The 18,728-nt window shown below is 55.8% G+C and overlaps 1 protein-coding gene across 2 annotated transcripts; it reads right to left on the bottom strand.

Moving 5' to 3' along the window:
• Positions 1-133: 133 nt before the first annotated feature.
• Positions 134-18,290, bottom strand: MMD2 (monocyte to macrophage differentiation associated 2). 2 transcript variants are annotated; one of them, XM_055708463.1, is made up of 7 exons: positions 15,838-18,279; positions 3,595-3,676; positions 2,758-2,918; positions 2,587-2,661; positions 2,191-2,292; positions 1,541-1,610; positions 134-1,129 (listed from the first exon to the last, which is right to left on the bottom strand). In XM_055708463.1, exons 1-7 carry the CDS (start codon positions 15,882-15,884, stop codon positions 926-928), a joined length of 741 nt encoding a protein of 246 aa, XP_055564438.1. In that variant the 5' UTR covers positions 15,885-18,279; the 3' UTR covers positions 134-925. The 2 variants fall into 2 exon arrangements, with proteins under 2 accessions (XP_055564438.1, XP_055564437.1); XM_055708462.1 differs by having other exon boundaries at positions 2,587-2,918; positions 15,838-18,290.
• Positions 18,291-18,728: the final 438 nt, after the last annotated feature.

Genomic DNA, 18,728 nt, shown 5'->3' with positions numbered 1-18,728 from the left:
CTCTCGAGGAGAAAGAAAATCCCCTGATGTGGATGTGCTGACCCCAGCCAGGTGGGTGCCAGGAGCTGGATCCCCCCTGCTCCCTGCTGAAGGCACGTGCAAGGCAGACCCTGGGAGCGGGGCCATGCTTTGGGGCTGCCACCACCGAGGCTGGAGAGGAAAACAAAGCACCCCAGGGAGAAGGAGTCCATGGGGGCTCCCAGGGCACCCGTCTAGGGGGCACGTACCAACTTGTGCACTTAATACTGGCTTAGAGAAAGGGTTTTCCAGTGCTCGGGGACTCTGGGGCACCCTGGAAGAGATTCAAGTTTCGATCTCATGTAAGGCTTTGACTCCGGACCTCCCCATCAAGAACCTGGGAGGGGGCAGTTAGTGTTGACGTGACTTAGGACCATTTAGGTCCTGGGTGTTGCAGGAATGCCACCATGTCCCCCTCCCTGGCTGGGGCAGCCACATGCCCAGGCATCCCAGAGGAAAGAGGCCAGGTCTCTCCCGCCCTCCCAACTCCTCCAGCCCCCTGGGTAGCCCATGCTAAGGGCTTCAGTAGCCAAACCCAGGGTGTCACTAGCCAGGGGTGGGTGGGGCAAGGGTCTCCATTCCCATGGGATGCTCGGGGCCAGGCAGATGAGCGAAGCCTCCCCAAACCCGCCAGTGAGTGGTCGCTTCCCTATTGCCTGCAGCCCATCAGCTGGTCACCACATTACCAAACCTTTGCCTAAAAACAATAAACAGTTCCCGAGATTAAAAAAGAAAAAATCTGTTTAAAAACAACCTCCTGGCTCGCCTGTTTGTGCGGGAAGGGCATCAGCAGCTGCTGCCCATGGGGCGAACAGGTGGTTTGGGGCAAGCCCACGGCACAGGCTGCCTCCTCGCTCCTCTCCATGCCCCCATGTGCCAGTTGGCACAAACGATGTCTTTAAGGCGTCTAACGGGATGTTTTAGCCTCCAGCGTGCCAGGCTGGTAGAGGTACCTCCAAATGGCATAGTAGTGAATGCCAGCTCCGATGGCCACGAAGAGGTGCCAGATGGCATGGGCGAAGGGGATGCGGCCGTCACTTTTGAAGAAGACCATGCCCAGGCAGTAGAAGAGTCCGCCGGCCACCAGCTCTGGGAGGCCATCCCTGTTGGGCTGGGAGCAAGCAGGGAGGCAAGGGCTCAGCGGTGGCCGTGGCATGCCTGCCCTTTCCCCACCGCTCCATCAAGACCAGAAGCATGGCCCCAGCTGCAGGGTGCAGGCAGGACCCTCGCTCTTCCTCCTGCTACACCCTCCCCTCCAGCAAGGCAGTGGGGACCCAGAAGCCCGGCCTTGCTGGTGGGGTTTCAACGCCACGGACGGGAGGGAGGAGAGGAAGCCTGCTGGAGATGCACGTGGTATCTGCTGGGCACCCAAAGCACTTGCTAAACCAAACTGGGACACATCGTATTTGGGGATGGCTTTATCCATCACACAGCCTGGACCACGTCAACCCAAAGGAGACAAACTGGTCCCACTGGGATATGTCCCTCGCGCCGAGCCCGTGTGCTTCCAGCAGTGGCTTACCATGGAGAGGATGACCAAGGCAGGGAAGAAGCCCATGATAACGTAGCACACCAGCTCCACCAGCTTGTACCTGCGGCCAACAGAGAAGGTGCTTGGATGCAAGTGCAGAGGGAGCATCAGGGTTTATGCTTGTAATGCCCACGGCCGTGCTACAGGAAAAGGGGTGGAGGTGCCATCACGGCAGGTCCCGTGTCCCCATGTGTGAGCCACCACCGCGGCGGGGCTGGCCCCCTGCTCTCCAGGGTGACAGACCCCCACCCTGGCTTGGGAGCTGCCAGCTCAGGGCCAGGCTTGGGGCTACGGGGACATCTGGGGCCTTTTGCTTTTTATTTGGTGCCACCATGTGGAAGAAGCAACTCACGGCAGCACGTCCCTGCTGCCACATCCCTGCCACCAACCGTCCTACAACCAGGGTGCGTCCTACAACCAGGGTGCGGATGGGGAAGCATGTGGTCCAAGGAAGCTCTCCACTGCCAGCTGACCAGGAGGCTTCCCAGGGACCCTGTGCCTAGCTAGCTGGCTGGCTGGCTGGCTCCATCCTTCTTGCTCTCTGCTGCAGCTCCACTACCGTCAGGACATTAGGAGGGGCTGGCAGAGATGAGCTGGCCTCTGCAACACCCACCAGCGCAGGACCAGGTGAAGGCACTCACCGCTCATGGAAGAAGAAGACGTAGACAGTCCCGATAGATGCCATGATCCAGATGATCCAGCGCATGTGAGAGGCCCAGGGACCCAGCTCCCTCAGGTTCAGCCTGCAAGACCCATCTGCGGTGAGGCAGGTGTGGGGCAGCACCCCGGTCTGGGCTGCAAGCAGCGAGGTGCCAGGGAAATGCTGCCCTCACCCCCATGACTGTCCCACCAAAGGACCTTCCCAACTTGTAACTTCAACCTAAAGGGATTGGAATCTATCAGATAGGGAAGTTTTGTGGAAAGCCTTGAGCAGAGCCAAAGCCGGAGAGAGAAACTCTATCTGTGGAAACCCCTCTTTGATTTTCTCCCCTCTGGGGGGGGGGCCAACCGATGGCCCACACCCACAGGCAACTCACCAGGGAGCGTACGATGCTGCGATGAAGAAGTAGATCACCATCCTGTCAAACATGTGCAAGCAGTGCTCCACGGTCCTGCAGAACGGGCAGACAGATGGGTCACAGCCTGCAGCACCAGGGGCCTCCAGACCCTCTGCCCCTTCCCGAGCCCCGAGCAACCAGGGCTGGTACCTGAGATGTCTCTTCTTCCAGGAGATGGTGTGGAAGATGGTGGAGACGATGAAGAGGCTGGACAAGCCAAAGCCATAGATCCAGGCTGAGATAGTTTCCCACCGGTCATCAGAGAGGATGTAGAGGATGGAGCTGCCAAGGATGCTGGGCAGGATCCAGAACTGGAAGGGAGAGGCAAACATGTTGCTGCTACTGCATTTCCATTGAGTAGCTACAATACAGTCTCTGCTTGTCCTTTTAGGCGTTTCTTACGCAGCTGGTCAAAGCTACCACCCACAAGAGGCAGGCTGGCCACCCACATGGGCCAGGCAGGGTCTCTCCCTGCATGGTGCAGCTCCAAAATCCCTTCTCCAGATAGAGGTAGGGAGGAGGAGGAAGGTAGGAGGAGCATGGCTACCTCTGAATCATATCCCAGAACTCAGAATGCGAGCTGCCAAGTCCCAAGGGAAACCCTGATGTGGGGAGCGCTCGCTGTCACTGCCGCGTAGGCAGCCCCATGGGGCACCTGTCACTGTTCCTATGTGAAAAACATTCCTTTTTCAGGCAGCTTTGCAAAATGCTCCTGCTCCACTAAGCCCGCAGCCAGCTTCCCTGGGGCCATGGGGCCACGGTGTGTGAGAGCAAGGGAGATGCACACCAGCTTCCCAAGGCAGGAGGGAGAACATCCCCACTCCTGGGCAGCAGCTGGAGCACATCTGCGTCATCACAGCCCTAAGATGCTCAACAGCTGCTCCAGGGCTGAACAGACATTTTTAGGTGTTCCTTGAGGCTCCTCAGGGGATCCCTGGAGAGTTGAGTACCGTCCCCCCTCACCCTGGGACGGGGACAGGGACTCACTGCGTGGGTGGCACAGTTCGCCGCATGCTCGTACTCCGTCGGCTGGTACCTGCAGTTGGATGGGACACGGTGATTCATGAACCTGCAGTGAGAAACAGGGAAAGAAACACACTCAGTGGATGGGGTCTGGGGGAAAGCCCTTTTGGAGGGGTCTGCACAGGGATACCCCCCTGCCCTCCAGCCTGGAGCCCCACCTTGGCTCAGCTTTGCTCCAGCTGTCCTGCAGAAGTGACCCCAGCACTGGGCACGGCTTGTCCATCTGGCTGGTCCCAAATACCAGGACCCCAGGTCTTGCCCAGCTACAGCTCAGGCTGAAGCATCTCCCAGCATCTGCCATTGCTTGCAGAGCAGAAGGCAGGAGCCAGCTCTGCCTGCTGCTGTGGGCAGGAGAGGGCAGGCAACGGCAGTGGGGGGAAGAGGCCCAGCAGTGAAGAGGGCACAAGGGGCACTTGGAGGACCTGCTGCAGGTCCCTGACCCATCCGTCAGTGACACCTTGGTGTCACGGCAGCTTGCCCAGCTCCAGCGAGGGTATCCCCATGATGCCTTTGGTTTTTGGGTACCACCTGCACCTACCTCCTACCTGCAGGGGCTGCACATCCCATCACAGATTGCTGCAGGGGGAATCCCCACTGCCCTCCCTTGGAAACCTGGATCTTTATTTCTGTTAGTCTGAAGTACCAGCTTGCTTTTGGCATTCAGAGGAACATACCGATTTCCCCTGTCAGATCGACACACGGTGATAAAAAATAAGTGTCAGGCTTGGCTAATCCATTGCTAGGTATGTAACACTGTATTAAGAGGCAAATTAAATGTGCATCTGTGCTAACAGGTTGGAGCAAAGCCTTGCTCAGCACCCTCTTCTGGCAGGGGCCAGCAGCAGAAGTTTAGCAAAAGGGAGTAAGAAAGGGGCAAATAGAGAGTGACCCTCCCCTGCCTGCTTCTGGTAATCAGGGGTTTAAACGCTTTTTCTGCTGCGGCTCTGCTGCGGCTCGGATCAGGACAGCCGAGCTGAGCGGGCGCCAGCAGGGCTGCCCTGCAGGACCTGGGCTAATTGCTTTCTGACCCCGTTTGCTCTCGGCTCCAGCACCATCTGCGGCACGTTTCACGGCTGAGCTGTACCCGGCGAGGGGGCTTGGAGGCTGGCAGGACCTTGCCGCTGGGTGCAGAGTGACCCCTTGGTCCAGGGAACTTGGAAAGGCAGCAAAAGTCCCCTCTCCTCGTCCCCAGGCAGACCCATGCCTGTGCGGACTCCTCTGCCATCTCCTGCCTGCTCAGCCCCACCACCTGAGCCACTCACTGCTGTCCATTAAAAGTGAGCCAGGATGGATTAAAAAGCTCAAATGGCAGGGGTCTGAGGGGGGGAGCATGGCCACAGCAGGCCCGGGCATGCAGAGGGCTCCCCGGCAGGCAGCAGTGACAGCCCATGCAGACCCTGTCCCCAGCCCCTGCCCTGCCTGCCACCAGCCCCCGGCACTGCGGGAAGACACGTGGTCATCATCACCAAAAGATGTCTTGAATTAAGAGAGGGAGATGGAGGGGTGAAGGTCCCGCTGCTCTGCAAACTGGGGACCTGTGCTGGTGCCCAGCGTGCTGTCTCCTCCATCCCAGGGGACACCAGGGATGCCCTCCTCACCCAGGAGGACTGGCCAGGCTCCCTGCACTGGAGCCACAACGTCCCCTGGCAGGGGGACATTAAGGAGGACATCACCATCCCCAGCGTTGCCAGGAGACTGTCCCCAGCTCCCCTTCGCTTTCAGCTTCCCTTTCTTTTCCCTTTTAATAACAAGAAGGCGGGGGGGGGGGAGGAAGGTCAGGCATCCCGTGTGACGTCGTGGTTGCTGAGGAAACACGTTCGAGGCCTTTTCCTTGTATTTATTTATTTTCACAAAGCCCCACACCATCTCCTCTCCGTTCTGGCAGTTGCTGTTCAGAGCAGCACCGGGGAGCAGGGGCAGGGCAGGTTCCCACAGCCCCCTTCCCAGGGCTGAGGGGTGCCTGGACCCTCTGGGAAGCGATCCTTGGGGTGCACATATCCCCCCTAGCTCTGGTACAGGGAGGGAGAGGCCAGGAACGGCCACCCCGACCATCCCCATGGGATGAGGTCAAACAGCGTGTGTGTCCCTGAAGCCCAAAGCCATGCTGGTGTAGCACGCTGCCAACGCCTGCTTTTCCCAGCAGGTGAAATTGCCTTGAGGAGAAATTTTTTTTGACCTGGAGAGAGATTGCCCTTGTTTTCCTGCCCTGCTTTCTAAGAAGCATCGTCCTGTGAAGGATGGGAAACGGAGCATGGCAGATGTGGGACCTGGCTGCGTGGTGCTGGGCCACCCTGGGAACCGCAGGGCCCTCCAGGAGCAGCAGCATTGCATTTTGTGGCTAGTTGGGCAAAATTTCGTGGTCATCTGCTGTGCAAACAAAAACGGTGTTTGCACATCTCCTGGCAAGGCAGGATGAGTCCCCGGCTGCCCTGCAGCACTTTGCTCCCCAGGGGTGTGGGGACCATTCCCTCGCCTTCTCTTCTCTCCCGGGACTCTCCGTCTCCCAAACCACACCGGGATGCCACGCATCCATCCAGCTCATGGCATCCCTGTGCATGCTGACATGGGCGTGGGGCAGAGCACGGGAGCCCTGCATCGTTCCCAGACTGCAGAAAGTTGCCATACCGGTGGAAAGCTGCCGTATCGGTGTGCAGCACCAGCCCCGGTGATGAGCTCCAGCCCATACGGGGGGATGGACACACTTCAGAGGGCAACTGCGACTCCTTAGAGCTGATGAAAGCCCAGAGCAGCTGAGAGCCCTGGTGGGAGGCTGCTGTGTGTTTCCCAGCCCCAGCTCTGTGCAACTGGGGTCATGAGAAGGGGAATTGGTGGCGGCCAGGCAGATCTCCGGGGTTTTTCAAGGCAAGAAAATAAGGAGAAGAAGAGAAACACCTCTCCAAACTTAAATCCGATCCCTGCAGCAAGTCTCCTGCCCAAGTGACTGAATCCACAGTCATTGCCAGCTCCGTGTCATTGTGCCCGTAGGCTTGGGAACACCCTGGCAGTATCCCTGGGATGGGAGGAGACGAGAAAGACTTGTCCCCAACAGCCTCCAGCTTACACTGCCACGCTGCTGGGGACCCAGCAAAGCCACAGTGATGCGGCTCACTCAACACGGCAAGTCCGGGAAGCCACAGGCGGCCAATTACACACCAGCTGGGTGCTTCGATGCATTTTTGTGCTTTAGGATTGAAAAAAAAAGATTGCAAAAGACACAGAGAAGTTTAAAACCTCCTGCACGGCACAAACATGAATGTGTTCGTGGGATGGTGCATGGGAAGCAGAGCCCTGAGGGGCTCCCGTGCACCTTTTTCTCCCAGATGCTATGCAGACAGGCTATATGAAGATGGGGGGCCTGGTGGGGACCCAAGCAGGGGTTATTCACTGCAGCCCCAAGGTTTTTGCCCGCCCTGCTTGTGCCTGCTTCCCCCTGGCCCCTTTCCCAGGGAGACAGACTGAAAAGGGCTAGTGCAGCAGGCTCCAGCCGGGAAAACAAAGAGCCCCTTGTCCCAGGCAGCCGGGGCAAAGTGCAGAGTCGGCTTCCCAGGCTTGTTCCTTTCTCCTTCTCTTTCTCCCACTCTGATTTTTTGTGGCTTTAGGGGGCTTTACTGAGCTTTTCAAAGATTTTTATCCGAGAAAAAAGTTCTGACCTTGAAAATCATGCAGATGTGCCTGGCTCTTGCTTTGCCAGGGTAGAGGAGAAGAAGGGAAAAAGGAGATTAAATTAAATTATTTCTTGAGAGGGCCCACGTGTGAACATTGGAGCATCTGAGCTCTCCTGGGGGCACCAAGACAACCTGCATCAGCCACTCCATGGGCACCATGCACTCACATGGACAGAGCCATGTGACACTTTGCAGGAAAGCTGTCCCCTACACACATGGAGCAGAATGGTTCTGATGGGGACAGAGGCCAGGGTTCAGGAGAGATGGAGTTGAGGTTGGTCTTTGACACTGACTCTTTGGCTGGCCTCTGCCGCATCATTTTCCTCTCACCCCCCTTTCCCCTTCCCCAAGCAAGGATAGCAATTTTGCTATCTTTTAGGCAAGCTGACGGAGGAATAATGTTAGGAGGGTGTGAAATCACTAAGATATGGATAGGGAGGCATGAACTGGGCTCCCATTGAGCACCTCATCCCTGCCCTTGGAAAGAGCTCATCCAACACCTGACACCCTCAACCCTGCTACAAACCAGGCTATACACATGACACACAGCTGTGTATCTACACACAGGGGAGCTGGGCTCCCGCTGTACGTCACTGAGGCCATGGCCATCACAGAGTCAACACATCCCCTCCACAGCCCGTGAAAACACGAAGGGGACAAAGGAGTAGCCGGCATGTCCAAGGCTGCTCTCAGGTGATGTGAATCTCCCCAAGACCAGCTAATGTCTACAGGTTTCACCTGCAAATGGCTTATAAGAGGGCTGGGCTTGCTCAGGAGTTGGTTTTTGGAAGTGGGGTGCTAGTTTGCTGTGTCCCTACCCTCCTGCCCAGGGAGTTGGGGTACTTGCAGGCTGTGTGCCCTGTTGGGTAGCTCTTAGGCAAAGGGAGGGGATTTCTCCTTCTCCTTGTGACTGGGTGTTGCAGCTGCTTTTAGTGTAATAGAGGAAGATTGTATCCTGGTGGTGGTATCTCATCAGAGTGGAAGAATGGAGAAAGCATTTGCTGGATGCTGGCCAGCAGTGGTGGTAAGTCCTGCTGGGGGTCTTTGCATTGTCCCTTGGTAGAGCAAGTGTTGTGATGCCTGAGTGATGGAGCAGATGTGTCCCTGTAGGGCAGCCTGGCCCCAGACCCCTCTCCAGTGAATGGTCTGGGATTGCCCCCATGAGCCCAGAGGCTGTGCACCCAATGCAGGTGCTGGGGCTTGGTCCTCAGGCTTGTGCTCACACGGAGCTGCTGTGGTGGCATCCCCGTAAGCTGGGGCTTGGTGTCTGCTCTGCTTTTGACCTGTAATCGGGTAATGTTCCAGCTGCAGTACCTGGTAAGAGGCTCCGTCCCCTTGAGCTCCTTTGTTGTTCATAATTAGATCAGTCCTGGGGAGCTCTGTTTGATGGTGCAGGGCTCTGAGTGCTGCCTATGTATGGGACACAGTCACAGGATGCAGGAGACCAAGCAGGACCACAGGGCTATATTCAGGGTCCCCCTGGAGTCCAGGTCATCCACTCTGCAACTTGATAACATGGGAAAGGCTCAGCAGTCCTCCTCTCCCCACTACGGCTAGAGCTCCCAGTGCAGAGCCCCCAGACTCTAGAGTACCACAAAGCTGCTTTATCCAGCCCAGAAGCACTCGAGAAATCCTGTTTTTCCTTCCTATCCATTGACAACGGAGTGTTTGCCACTGAGAAGCAGAAATGCAAAGGCTCAGGCTGATGCTGCCCAGCATCGCCATCTGCAGAGCCACCCACGCGGGCATGTGCATGGCTGCGTGGCACCCCCTTAAGAGCTGAAACCTCTATTTTCATGCCCGTTCCTCAGTGCTTGCATGCTCCTACGCGAACATATGGTGCTCCTGGTTTGGAAACCTGAGCTGTGTGTGCTGTAAGCTTGTGGGTCTGCTCCCTGGGCTGGGGAGAAGGGGCAGTCAGGGCAAGCCTGCTCCTTTGACTCCAACCCATCACACGGGAGAGGGGCAGGAAGGCTGACAGCAAGAGAGCACAGCATTTTCTTTAGTCCTGCCTCCTGGTGTTGTGCAAAGAGCTGGCAGCTTGGGTAGGGAGCAGAAAATGAAAGGCTTTTCATCTAAACCAGTATTTTTCAACCTTTCTTATGGGTAAATTAGCAGAACGCTGGATTGCTGGAGTAACCTGCCCAGGTGCCCCTGGTGCAAACCTTGCTTCCACAAAGCAAGTAACAACGGGCTGGGCTGCAGAAAGAATCGTCATTCATCACCTCTGATTACCCTCATCCCAGTTTTGCTTGTTCCTAGCGCTCTGACGTGTGGTAACACCCTGGGCTAGCTATAGACTGTTCCCTGGCACTATACAGCCTGCATGCCCTGCAACTCCGCTTGCTGACTTAGAAATGCTCCTGGACAGGGACCATGTGTTCGGCCATGTCCATGCTGTACCTGGCTCTGAACCACAGGCACAGATGTCCCCTGTGAAGGGATGGGGAAGGCATCACCCTGGCACATCCTGCTGCAGCAGCAGTGGGTACCCGAGGGGCTGAGGTTGGTAGGAGGGAATATGCTGCTATTTCCCTGAACACACCAGGGACTACACCAAGGGTATGCCAGATTCCTGCTCCTTGCTCCTCACCCTAGCAGAGCCAAGCATGGGAGGCTCCAAGCCAGGCTGGACTCAGGCACAGACCATTTCTGCACCCTTGAGAGCTCATATATATCTAGCAGGGGTTGGTCTGGTGGGTGGAAACTCTGCAGGTAATTCCCAGCAGTGTCATAAATGTCCATATTCCCATCCTCTGTGCAGGGATATTTATTTTTCTCTCCAGCAGGCTTTCTGCTCTTTATGTAGATGGTATCTCTAACTCTTCCAAGGCAATTCATGACCCTGCAACTACAGCAGAGCTGTTTGTTTATTCACAACAGATGGGATTGGTGAGTGTTTCCCAAATTACTTTCTGAGCTGGGACTTCTTGTTTCATTTGGTACTTATGAGACCTCCAACAACAGCTGATTAGTCACAAAATGACTCTGATGTCCCAGGTGTTTTGTGAATGTTAGGAGGGCTGTTTCCAGAACTGAAAATTCTCTGTTATTCACTATTTGCTTGTTTGGAAAGTCAATGTGCTTGTTCCTTGCTGCTTTGTCTGCGTTGTCCTGAGCACAGGAGTTAGTGGGATAAATCCTGAGCTGGCTCTGCTTGCTTACACTCTGCAGCAGCCCAAGGTGGGCAAGAGCGAGCATGACCACTGGTCCCTCTGCCTGCTGGCAGAGGATTTGGACAGTCTGGGGGCTGGAGCCTTCCCAGCCTCTAACCCTGGCTGTGAATTTACATGAGCAGGTTACAGCTTCTCAGGTCTGTGAGATCTCCCCATGGCGTGCGCTGAGAGGCAGGGCCAGGCTCTCATCTGGGATTCCTGGATGCTACTCCAGTACAAGTGTTATCTGTAAATTATTCAGCAAATGCCTCTGGACAATGAAGGCACAGAAGAATCATCATGCATTTCACCAGCCAGGCAAGCAGATACTAGGATTTCCATTAGTATTTGCAACAGAGTAAGGCTGTGTCTAATGCTATGGTACCAGCCGGTGCTGCTTAGCACATCAGAGGAGGTAACTGCTTGCCCCTGATGTGCCGATCTGTCTCTACATAAAATCCTTCCCTTGGCAGAAGCAAGCCTGGACTATAAATTTGAACAGGGGCACAGACTTGGATCCAAACTCTCCTGAAGGTCAGCACTGCTCAGCTCAGCTAACTGGCATCTGAAGCAAACATTAGGAGTATGACGCTTGTGGTATCATGTTATGAAAAGCTGCAGTGCACAGAGCCCATCAGACTCTGGATTCTCACTGCATGAAAAAGTCGAGGTTCAATTACACCTGGAGAACCCCAAAGGGAGACCTGAGCTCTATGTGGTCAAGTCTCCTTTGCTTTACTCACTATTGCTCTGAGCATCCATCCCCTTGCAGCATCTCTGTGGGTACTCAACCAATCTCCTTTTGCAGCCAAGCACTGTTCAAGAGCAATGAATTGAAATAATAGTTGTGCTCTTTTTCCCTTCCTTTCTGTAGGAGTTGTAGTTGGTTTGCATTGCTTTGTCTTGCTGTGGAGCTGGGGGTGTGGGAAGGGAAGAGGAGGGGAAGGCGAGCAGTTCTGGCAGAGCCCCGTTTCTCACATACACTGACCCACTGCGCTGGGCAGAGGCTTGAATTTCCCATGCATTGTGTTGGCTGCTGCCTTGTGAAGCTGGCCATAGTGAGCTGTGCCAAAGAATCACATCAGGCTGATATCCAACACCAGCTGAAGGAGGGAAAAGTCCATCGTGTGTCTGTTTCCCAAGCAGCCAAGAGGCTGTCCTTCCCCCAAAAGCACAAGGCACATCTCCAGTGTGGTGATCCCCACCTGAGCCTGTCCTACCATGTCCCCTGACCCTCCTAAAGGAGGGAACGGGGCGGTTTAAGGGAATACCCCATCACAAATGATGCTCTGTTGCCTTCCAAATATCTGGCACCAATGATAAGTCTACCCTGAGCATCTAAACCCACATGAGATGAACCTACCAGTGCCTGCTTAAGAGGGTATCTGAGTCAACCTGGCCCCACAGAGCAACCAGTATGGTACTAGTCAGTGACACCAGGCAATCCTGATTTTTCCCTAGGTGTTTTGGGGGCCTCCCCATCTTTTGGAGCCATGCCTTTTGCAGCAAGGGGATCTGCTCAGCTGGGGGCAATCTGGCAGATCTTGCTGGGGACGGTGGAATGGGGCTGGTGCTTTTGTGGTGAGGAGCCCCTGCCTCTTGAGCAGCTCTGAGCCATGATATCAATGCAGAAAGCCTTTCCCTTCTAAGTGCTTCATCCCACGCGGGCTGTGGGGGAAGCAGAGCTCTTGGAAAGCTTCTCAGTGTGTGTGGGAGCACGCAAGGGCTGTTTGCGCTTTCATTGCAAAGCAAATGGGGACCACATCTTCCCAATGCGGTAGCTCTGCTCGGGCTGGCATTGTTTTTCTCGTGTTTAGGGTCTGAACACCCCAATGTTTTCTCTCTCCCCCCCCCCCACCCCATTCCTGCTGTTTCTCCTCTCTCATGTGGAGATGTTGGAGGAGGAGTCAGCAAATGTCTCCTTGCTCAGTAATTACAGGTGCAGGGAGCAACAAGGCAGGTCTTCCCAGCTGCCTTTCCCTGCTCGGAAGATTTGCTTCTAAGCAAATGTAGAGTTCTGATCTCCATCTCCTTGTGCCGGCAAGGAGGTGGCAGTGGCTATGTTGCACACACTGGGCAGGCGAGGACAAGGCTGGACCATGCACCTACAGAGGCCCCTGCTCTCCATAACCTCCTGCTTCTGGGCTGAGAATTTAGTGTGGATTTTCCTGGCTACTCCTCTCTGTGTTACTCTGCGCAGGGCAAGGCAAGCAAACGCAATAAGATTTAGAGCCTTTTACGTGAACAAATCAAATCATGAACTGCTATCAGTTTATTAGGATGATTCAGTGCCCTGCGCAGCCTGCAGCTCCCGGCAAACCCCTCTCTGCTGGCTGCTCCAGGGCTGCTGAAGCCAGCCAGATACAGCAGCTCCCCACTTAATCATGTTTCCTTTCAATTATGGCTCTGGATGGCCCAAATCTGGGAAGCATTTTGTGTCCCTGCAGGGACATTGGGGCTGAGCTGTAGCCCCATGGCAGCTACGTGGGCAGGAGGCACCAGACCAGGTCTGAGTAAAAAGTGGGACAAAGCGGGGTCAAAGCCAGCAGTGAGGTGGAGGAGGGATCGGTTACCAGCTCGGGGTAACCTGATTGATGAGTTTAAGTGAGGAAAATGTGACTTGCACCAATCTGTTGCTCTGGGGGGAAACCAGCCCACTTCGGTGAGCTGGGAGAAAGGTAGAAGAGGAAAGGGTAGAGCGGGGGAATAACTATCTGGTGGTTGGATGAAGCAGGAAGAATCACATCTGCTTGCACCCTGTAACTGCGTGCTGCTGCCAGCATCATGGCTGAATTTGGCCTGTCAGGCAGGAGATGGATATCGCTTGCCACAGTGCAGGCTGTGAGCGGCACAGAAAGCCTTGCAGCAACTGTGCTTTTTAACTCTCTTTCCCCATGGTGGCAGGCAATGGAAGAACCTCCAGGATCCTGCAGCAGCAGAGCAGAAACCACAGAGAGTCTCATTTATAACCCTAACCTGCTGAAATGGCATCACCATGCATCCCTGTTCCCACCATGGTGACAGCCCCCTCGCTTTGCTTTCTTCCCCTCTGCCCCAGCTGCAACGCTCTGTCTCCAAAGCCCAGCCAGGAGGGATTCAGGGACACCCCTGTGCCCCTCCAGCCCTGAGTTTTCTCCTGGCAGTTCACAAAACGCTCCCACATTGATTGCTGCCTTTCATCTCTTTGTTCAAAGCCCAGTGCCTTCGCTGCAGCTTTCACACAACAGGTCTTTCATCACCACACTTTATTTTATTTATTCTTTTTGGCGGCTGTATCAATGGCCAAGTTCCTCCTTTCTTGGTCCTCACTCAAAATTAGATAAAATTACATTAGAAATGAAGCGGTTCCAGGCTTTTCCATGACAAGAAAAACTTTCTGCTGGTTTGTGTGGTTGGTTTTTTTGTTGTTTTTTTTTTTTTTTTCCCAAGGAATGCCACAAACAAGTTTCTCATCGTCTGAAAAGATGTTGCAAGATGCTTCTGATGCCTTGAAGGGCATGTGCCACCATGAGCCCCGCGGCTCCTGCTCACCCCAGGCCCCATCACAAAGCTCAGTCCCTGTTACTTGCAGCCCAGGAAAGCTGAAAGAGCATCTCCAGCACAAAGGAAGGAGTGGCTTCTAGGGTTTCTTCTGGGATATGCCACAGCAGAGCATTTCTGTGGAGAGCTGGTGTGTGTGGAGCACGGGGTGAGGGGGACGAGGATTAGCCAACTGTTATTTTTAAGCACTAGGCTAAGAGGATCTCTGCAGTGATGTAGGAAGCTTTGGGTTAGCATCATGTGCTGGTGACTGCCTTGGTGTGACTCGGGGTGAAAGCCAAGGGAGCACCCATCTCCTGTTCCCTGTCCAGCCCTGGCACCCAGCAAGAGGTGAGGGATGCCCTGCAGACCTGACCCTTCCCATGCCCTGCAGCCCCTGCCCTGCCTGTGGGCTCTATCCCTGCAAGGCACTGTGTAACACCTCATCCCCACCTAACAAATTGTTTCCAGAAAGGACCATGACAAGGTTTGAACACGTTGATTTTTGGATAAATCAAGCAACATGTTCCAGATGGAGTCTGCTGGGTGGGACTGAGGTCAGGGGGAAGCCTCTGTACCACTGCTGTGGGGCAAAGGCACAGTTTTGCTCCTGCTCTGGGAGTACAGAGCTTTGCTTGGCTCCACCTTGCCCTGTCCTCTGCATGCCAGCTGGGAAAAAAGTTTTGAATTTTCTATTTTCACAAGGAGTTTTGTACCAGATGCGTTATGTAGACCGGCTGGGTACCTCCTGTGTCTCCTCCAGGCAAAGGTTATTAGAAGGCAGCTAATGGTCTTGGAGCAGGTGCCCACATGTTCCAGGCAGCTTTTGGAGGTGCAAGCATGGATTTTTCCCTATGAGACACCTAGAGGGAGGGGAGCCAGTGGCTTGGGGGATGTGACAGAGGTCTCCTGCCCTTGCCCAGTCCAGGCAAACATCCTGCTTGGAGTAACCAAGAAACACCATCACCATTTCTTTCCAGACCAGTTTTTCTCTCATATCTGCCTCTGACAGGACCACTGGGAGTCTGGCAGCAGCAGAGCTGAGTGCCCCCAGGAACTGTGCCAGCCCGTGGGACCCTCCACAGCCATGAAAACAGCCCCACCACAGCCACAGGGAGCTGGATGCAAAGCTGAGCACCCCCCTGAGCCCCATCTGGCCATGCATTGCCCAGCACTGCAATCTGACTCATCCTTGGCCACCCAGTGTGCTGGAGGGCTGTGGGTGGCTGCTGTCCCCATGTCACCCACCAGCTCCCTCCAAAAGGCCACATCTGATCCCACAGCAGTGTGCATGGCCGAGTGCCCTCTGACCCTTGCCCAGCGGTCCTCAGGTTTCCCTCTACACAGGCAACACCATGAGGTTTCCTAACACACCTGAGCTTTTAAAACAAGTCCCTGCTGCTGCTGGAAAACCTCCCTGGGTGTTTCATGGAGGGAGAGAAGGACTCACCACCAGAACATCCCATGGAGCCCCCAGGGCCCGGCTGGGGGAGCCACCCCGAGGGGGCTTCACCTGGGCAAAGGACCCTGGGCAGCATTGGTCCCTCCATGGAGGGTTTGCAGCCAGCGGTGGGGTCTGTCCCCACGGGGAGCTAGACTCACGGTCCCCCAGCAGCAGGAGAACAATGGTGAAGTTAGACCCAGCAAAAGGCAGCGAGAGCTTCTCAAGGATGCTCAGAATCCCTTAGGGATGCAGAAAAGCAGGTAGCCTTCTCCCAAAAGCCCAGCACGCACCTGCCCTGGGCTTTGGGGCACTCAGCAGCTTGTGAAGGTCCCTTCGGGCTCCGTCCCCGCCGGGTAGGGGCAGGGGCTGCCCTGGGGCTCCGCAAGGACCAGGGGGTCGGGGACCGCCGCACCGACGGCTTTACCTGGCATAGCGCGTCTTCTGGAAATCCAGGACCCGGGACACGAACATCGCGGCGGTGCCATGAGGGTCCCGGGGGGCGGCGGCTGCTCAGCCCCGGGCTGGGGGGCAAAGTGCTGCCCGGCGGCACCGCACAACTCCGCGGGCTCCGGCGGGGCGAGGAGGAGCAGGGGCGGCCGGCCCAGCCCCCTCCGCCCCCCCGGCTGCTCGGAAGAGCGACACCGGGAAAACAAAGGCGACCTCCGGGAGGGGGGAGCCGGCCCCGCTGCCGCCCTCGGATGTGCAAAGAGGAGGAGGAGGAGGAAGAAAAAGACGAGGCGGGGGGGGGGGGGCGGGGGGATCCCGTCCAACTCTGCCCGGCCACAGCAACCTGCACGATCTCCCTCAGCCCCGGCAGCTTTAAGCACAGCTAAAAATATTCTCCCCCCCCCTTCCCCTCCCCGCCGCCACCCCCAGAGGATCAAATAGCAGCAGATTTGAATTGAAAATGTGATTAAAGCATGGGGAGGGGCGGGGGGTAGTGCAGGCAGCCAGCCCGCTCACTGCCCACGGCGAGGTCCTCTGGGGGGGCACCGGCACATCCCTGCCCGCCCCTGGCCCGCCATCCCCAGGGAGTTGTTCTGTTTGGCTTTGCTTTTATTGATTTGCTTTTAATGAATTTCCCCCATTATTTTCCAGTGGCTCCGGAGGGGTGGGCAGCTCTGCCCCAGCCCCATCCTGTGGGATGCCCATGGGTGCCACCAGCATCCCACCATCCCTCCCTGCTCAGGAGAAGGGGGGCAAAGTAGCACAACAGCAAGGCAAGGACTGGAGAGCACAGAATCCTCACCCCATCTCCATCCAGCACTTTCACCCCTCCATCCTCCACTCAGGGAGGCTTTCACGGCAGGTGATGTCCTGACGTACATCTGAGTTTGGGCAGCACAGAGAGGGGATGCAAAAGGTGATGGAGGCTTCTCTGTGGGCAGCTGGGCATCACCTGTGCCCACCCTGTGCCAGAGAATGCAGGCACCTTCAGGCCAGCAGCTAAGGGAACTGAAAGGTGACATGAGGTCAGCAGTAACTGGAGGAGGAGAGTCCTGACCCCCCCAACACAACCTCTTCTTGCTGATGCCATAATAAGGTTGATGGGAGGAAGGTGGAACAGCCGAGGACATCTGGACACAAAGGGTTATGTTCCTGCAGCCATTTCCATGGGAAATAAAACAAACACACCCCTTTCAAAAGCCAAAACAGACAAATATTAAGGGATCCCTTCATTCCAGGCATGAATTAATCCTGGCACCCTCTGCAACCCCTTCCAAAGGCAGTTCACCCCCCAGGGGATGCAGAAGAGGTGGTGCACCAGGTGCATGCTGCACTGTGGGGCATCCTCAATGCACACAATAAGAACCCTGGTTCCCCAGTGCTGGGAGCTGGCAATGGGGTCAACCTTCCTGCACATTTCCCATCGTGGATGGAGGACACCATTGGGGACTGCGCTGGTAACAGCAGGATCCAGGAGGTGCAGGGGGAACAAAATAAGCCCCATCTTTGGTAGGACCTTCCCAGCATATCTGGGACAGCCGAGCCCCGGCTGAGAGCAGCAGGTCCAAGCTGAGATGCAGAGTGAGATCATCTCCAAAAATCTCTCCCACACTCTGCCACTTAGCTGGGAAGATTTTATTCAAGTTCCTTCCCCAGCCTTCCAGATGACAAGGCTTTGGCAAAGGCTATTTCATGATGCCTGTGCCCTGCTTTACCTTTCCTCTGGGCCTGAATAGGGGAGGGAGAGACAATGGTGATAAACCGCGTTTAACAACATAACCCCCAGCCCGCTGGCGGGGGCACTTGCAAGGGGCACCTGAAGTGAACCATCAGTCCCGAAATAGATCTGTCTCAGAGGGCAAAAGGCAAATTGAATGAAAAATAAGTTACTATTTTTGAAGCCTGAATCCAGTTGTTATGGCAACCGAAGGCTCGCGCATCCTGCTGGGGAATGGCTCTAGCCCCAGCGCTGCCTCCAAACCTGGCAGCCGGAGAATCGCAGGCAGCCGGGAGCTGCTCGATGGTGGTCGATGGTGGGATGCGGAGATGTCCACGCTCACACCACCCATACCCCACCAGGATGCATCCCCTCCCTGCGTGGCAGCTCCTCTCACGTATTGACTGTGCACAAGACCACCTTGCTTTTCTTTCCTCCTTCCCACTTTCTTGCAAAGATCTGAGTAACTGTACTGATGTTCAGGAGAGTTTCCAAGATTCAGGGGTACCCTGAATGCAGTGACTGGTTTTTTAATGTCACCAGATCAGCGGGTGGGTCCTGCAGGGTTTTCCTTTAGAAGGAGGAATGGGTCATGAAGCCCAGTGCTGCTTCCTACCCCCAATGTGCAAAGACCCAAACCATGCAGGAGTCCCATAGCTGGAGCCACCTCTGTGCATTGATCCCTGCTCCTGATCACGGCTCCCAGAGGGATCCCAGCTGTGTATTATGTGAAAATCCACACCTTTGGGTGCCACAGTGGGGGGGGGGGGGGGGGGGGGGCTGAGCTCCCCTGGCAGCACACGCTGCTGTCATATCTCCCCAGGGAGGGAGGTTTTCCTGTGTGTTCAGCTGCCAGAGCCAGCAGGTAAGAAAAGACAATTTGAGATTAAAATCTGCCATGTCTTAGCAGGAAAAACCTCCTGGCAAGAGAAGACACTTTGGATGGGCAGAAGTTACGGGACACGTTGGCAGCAGCTGTAGCAGGGGCAGAGGCACGGTGGGGGCAGCGCCAGCGGCAGGGGGTGGGGAGGTGGGCAAGGGCCACCGCAGGGTGGCCGAGGGCCACTTGGGTTTAAGCCATTAGGTGTCTCCTCACCAGCAGCTGGAGGGTGGCGAAATGTGGGGGAGCCCAGAGGGTCCCGTCTGGCCGG

The sequence above is a fragment of the Falco cherrug genome, chromosome 4, assembly GCF_023634085.1.
Source record: "Falco cherrug isolate bFalChe1 chromosome 4, bFalChe1.pri, whole genome shotgun sequence".
NCBI lineage: Eukaryota > Metazoa > Chordata > Aves > Falconiformes > Falconidae > Falco > Falco cherrug.
Note: the sequence above shows the minus strand (reverse complement) of the source record. Positions and strands in the feature narration are given on the sequence as shown.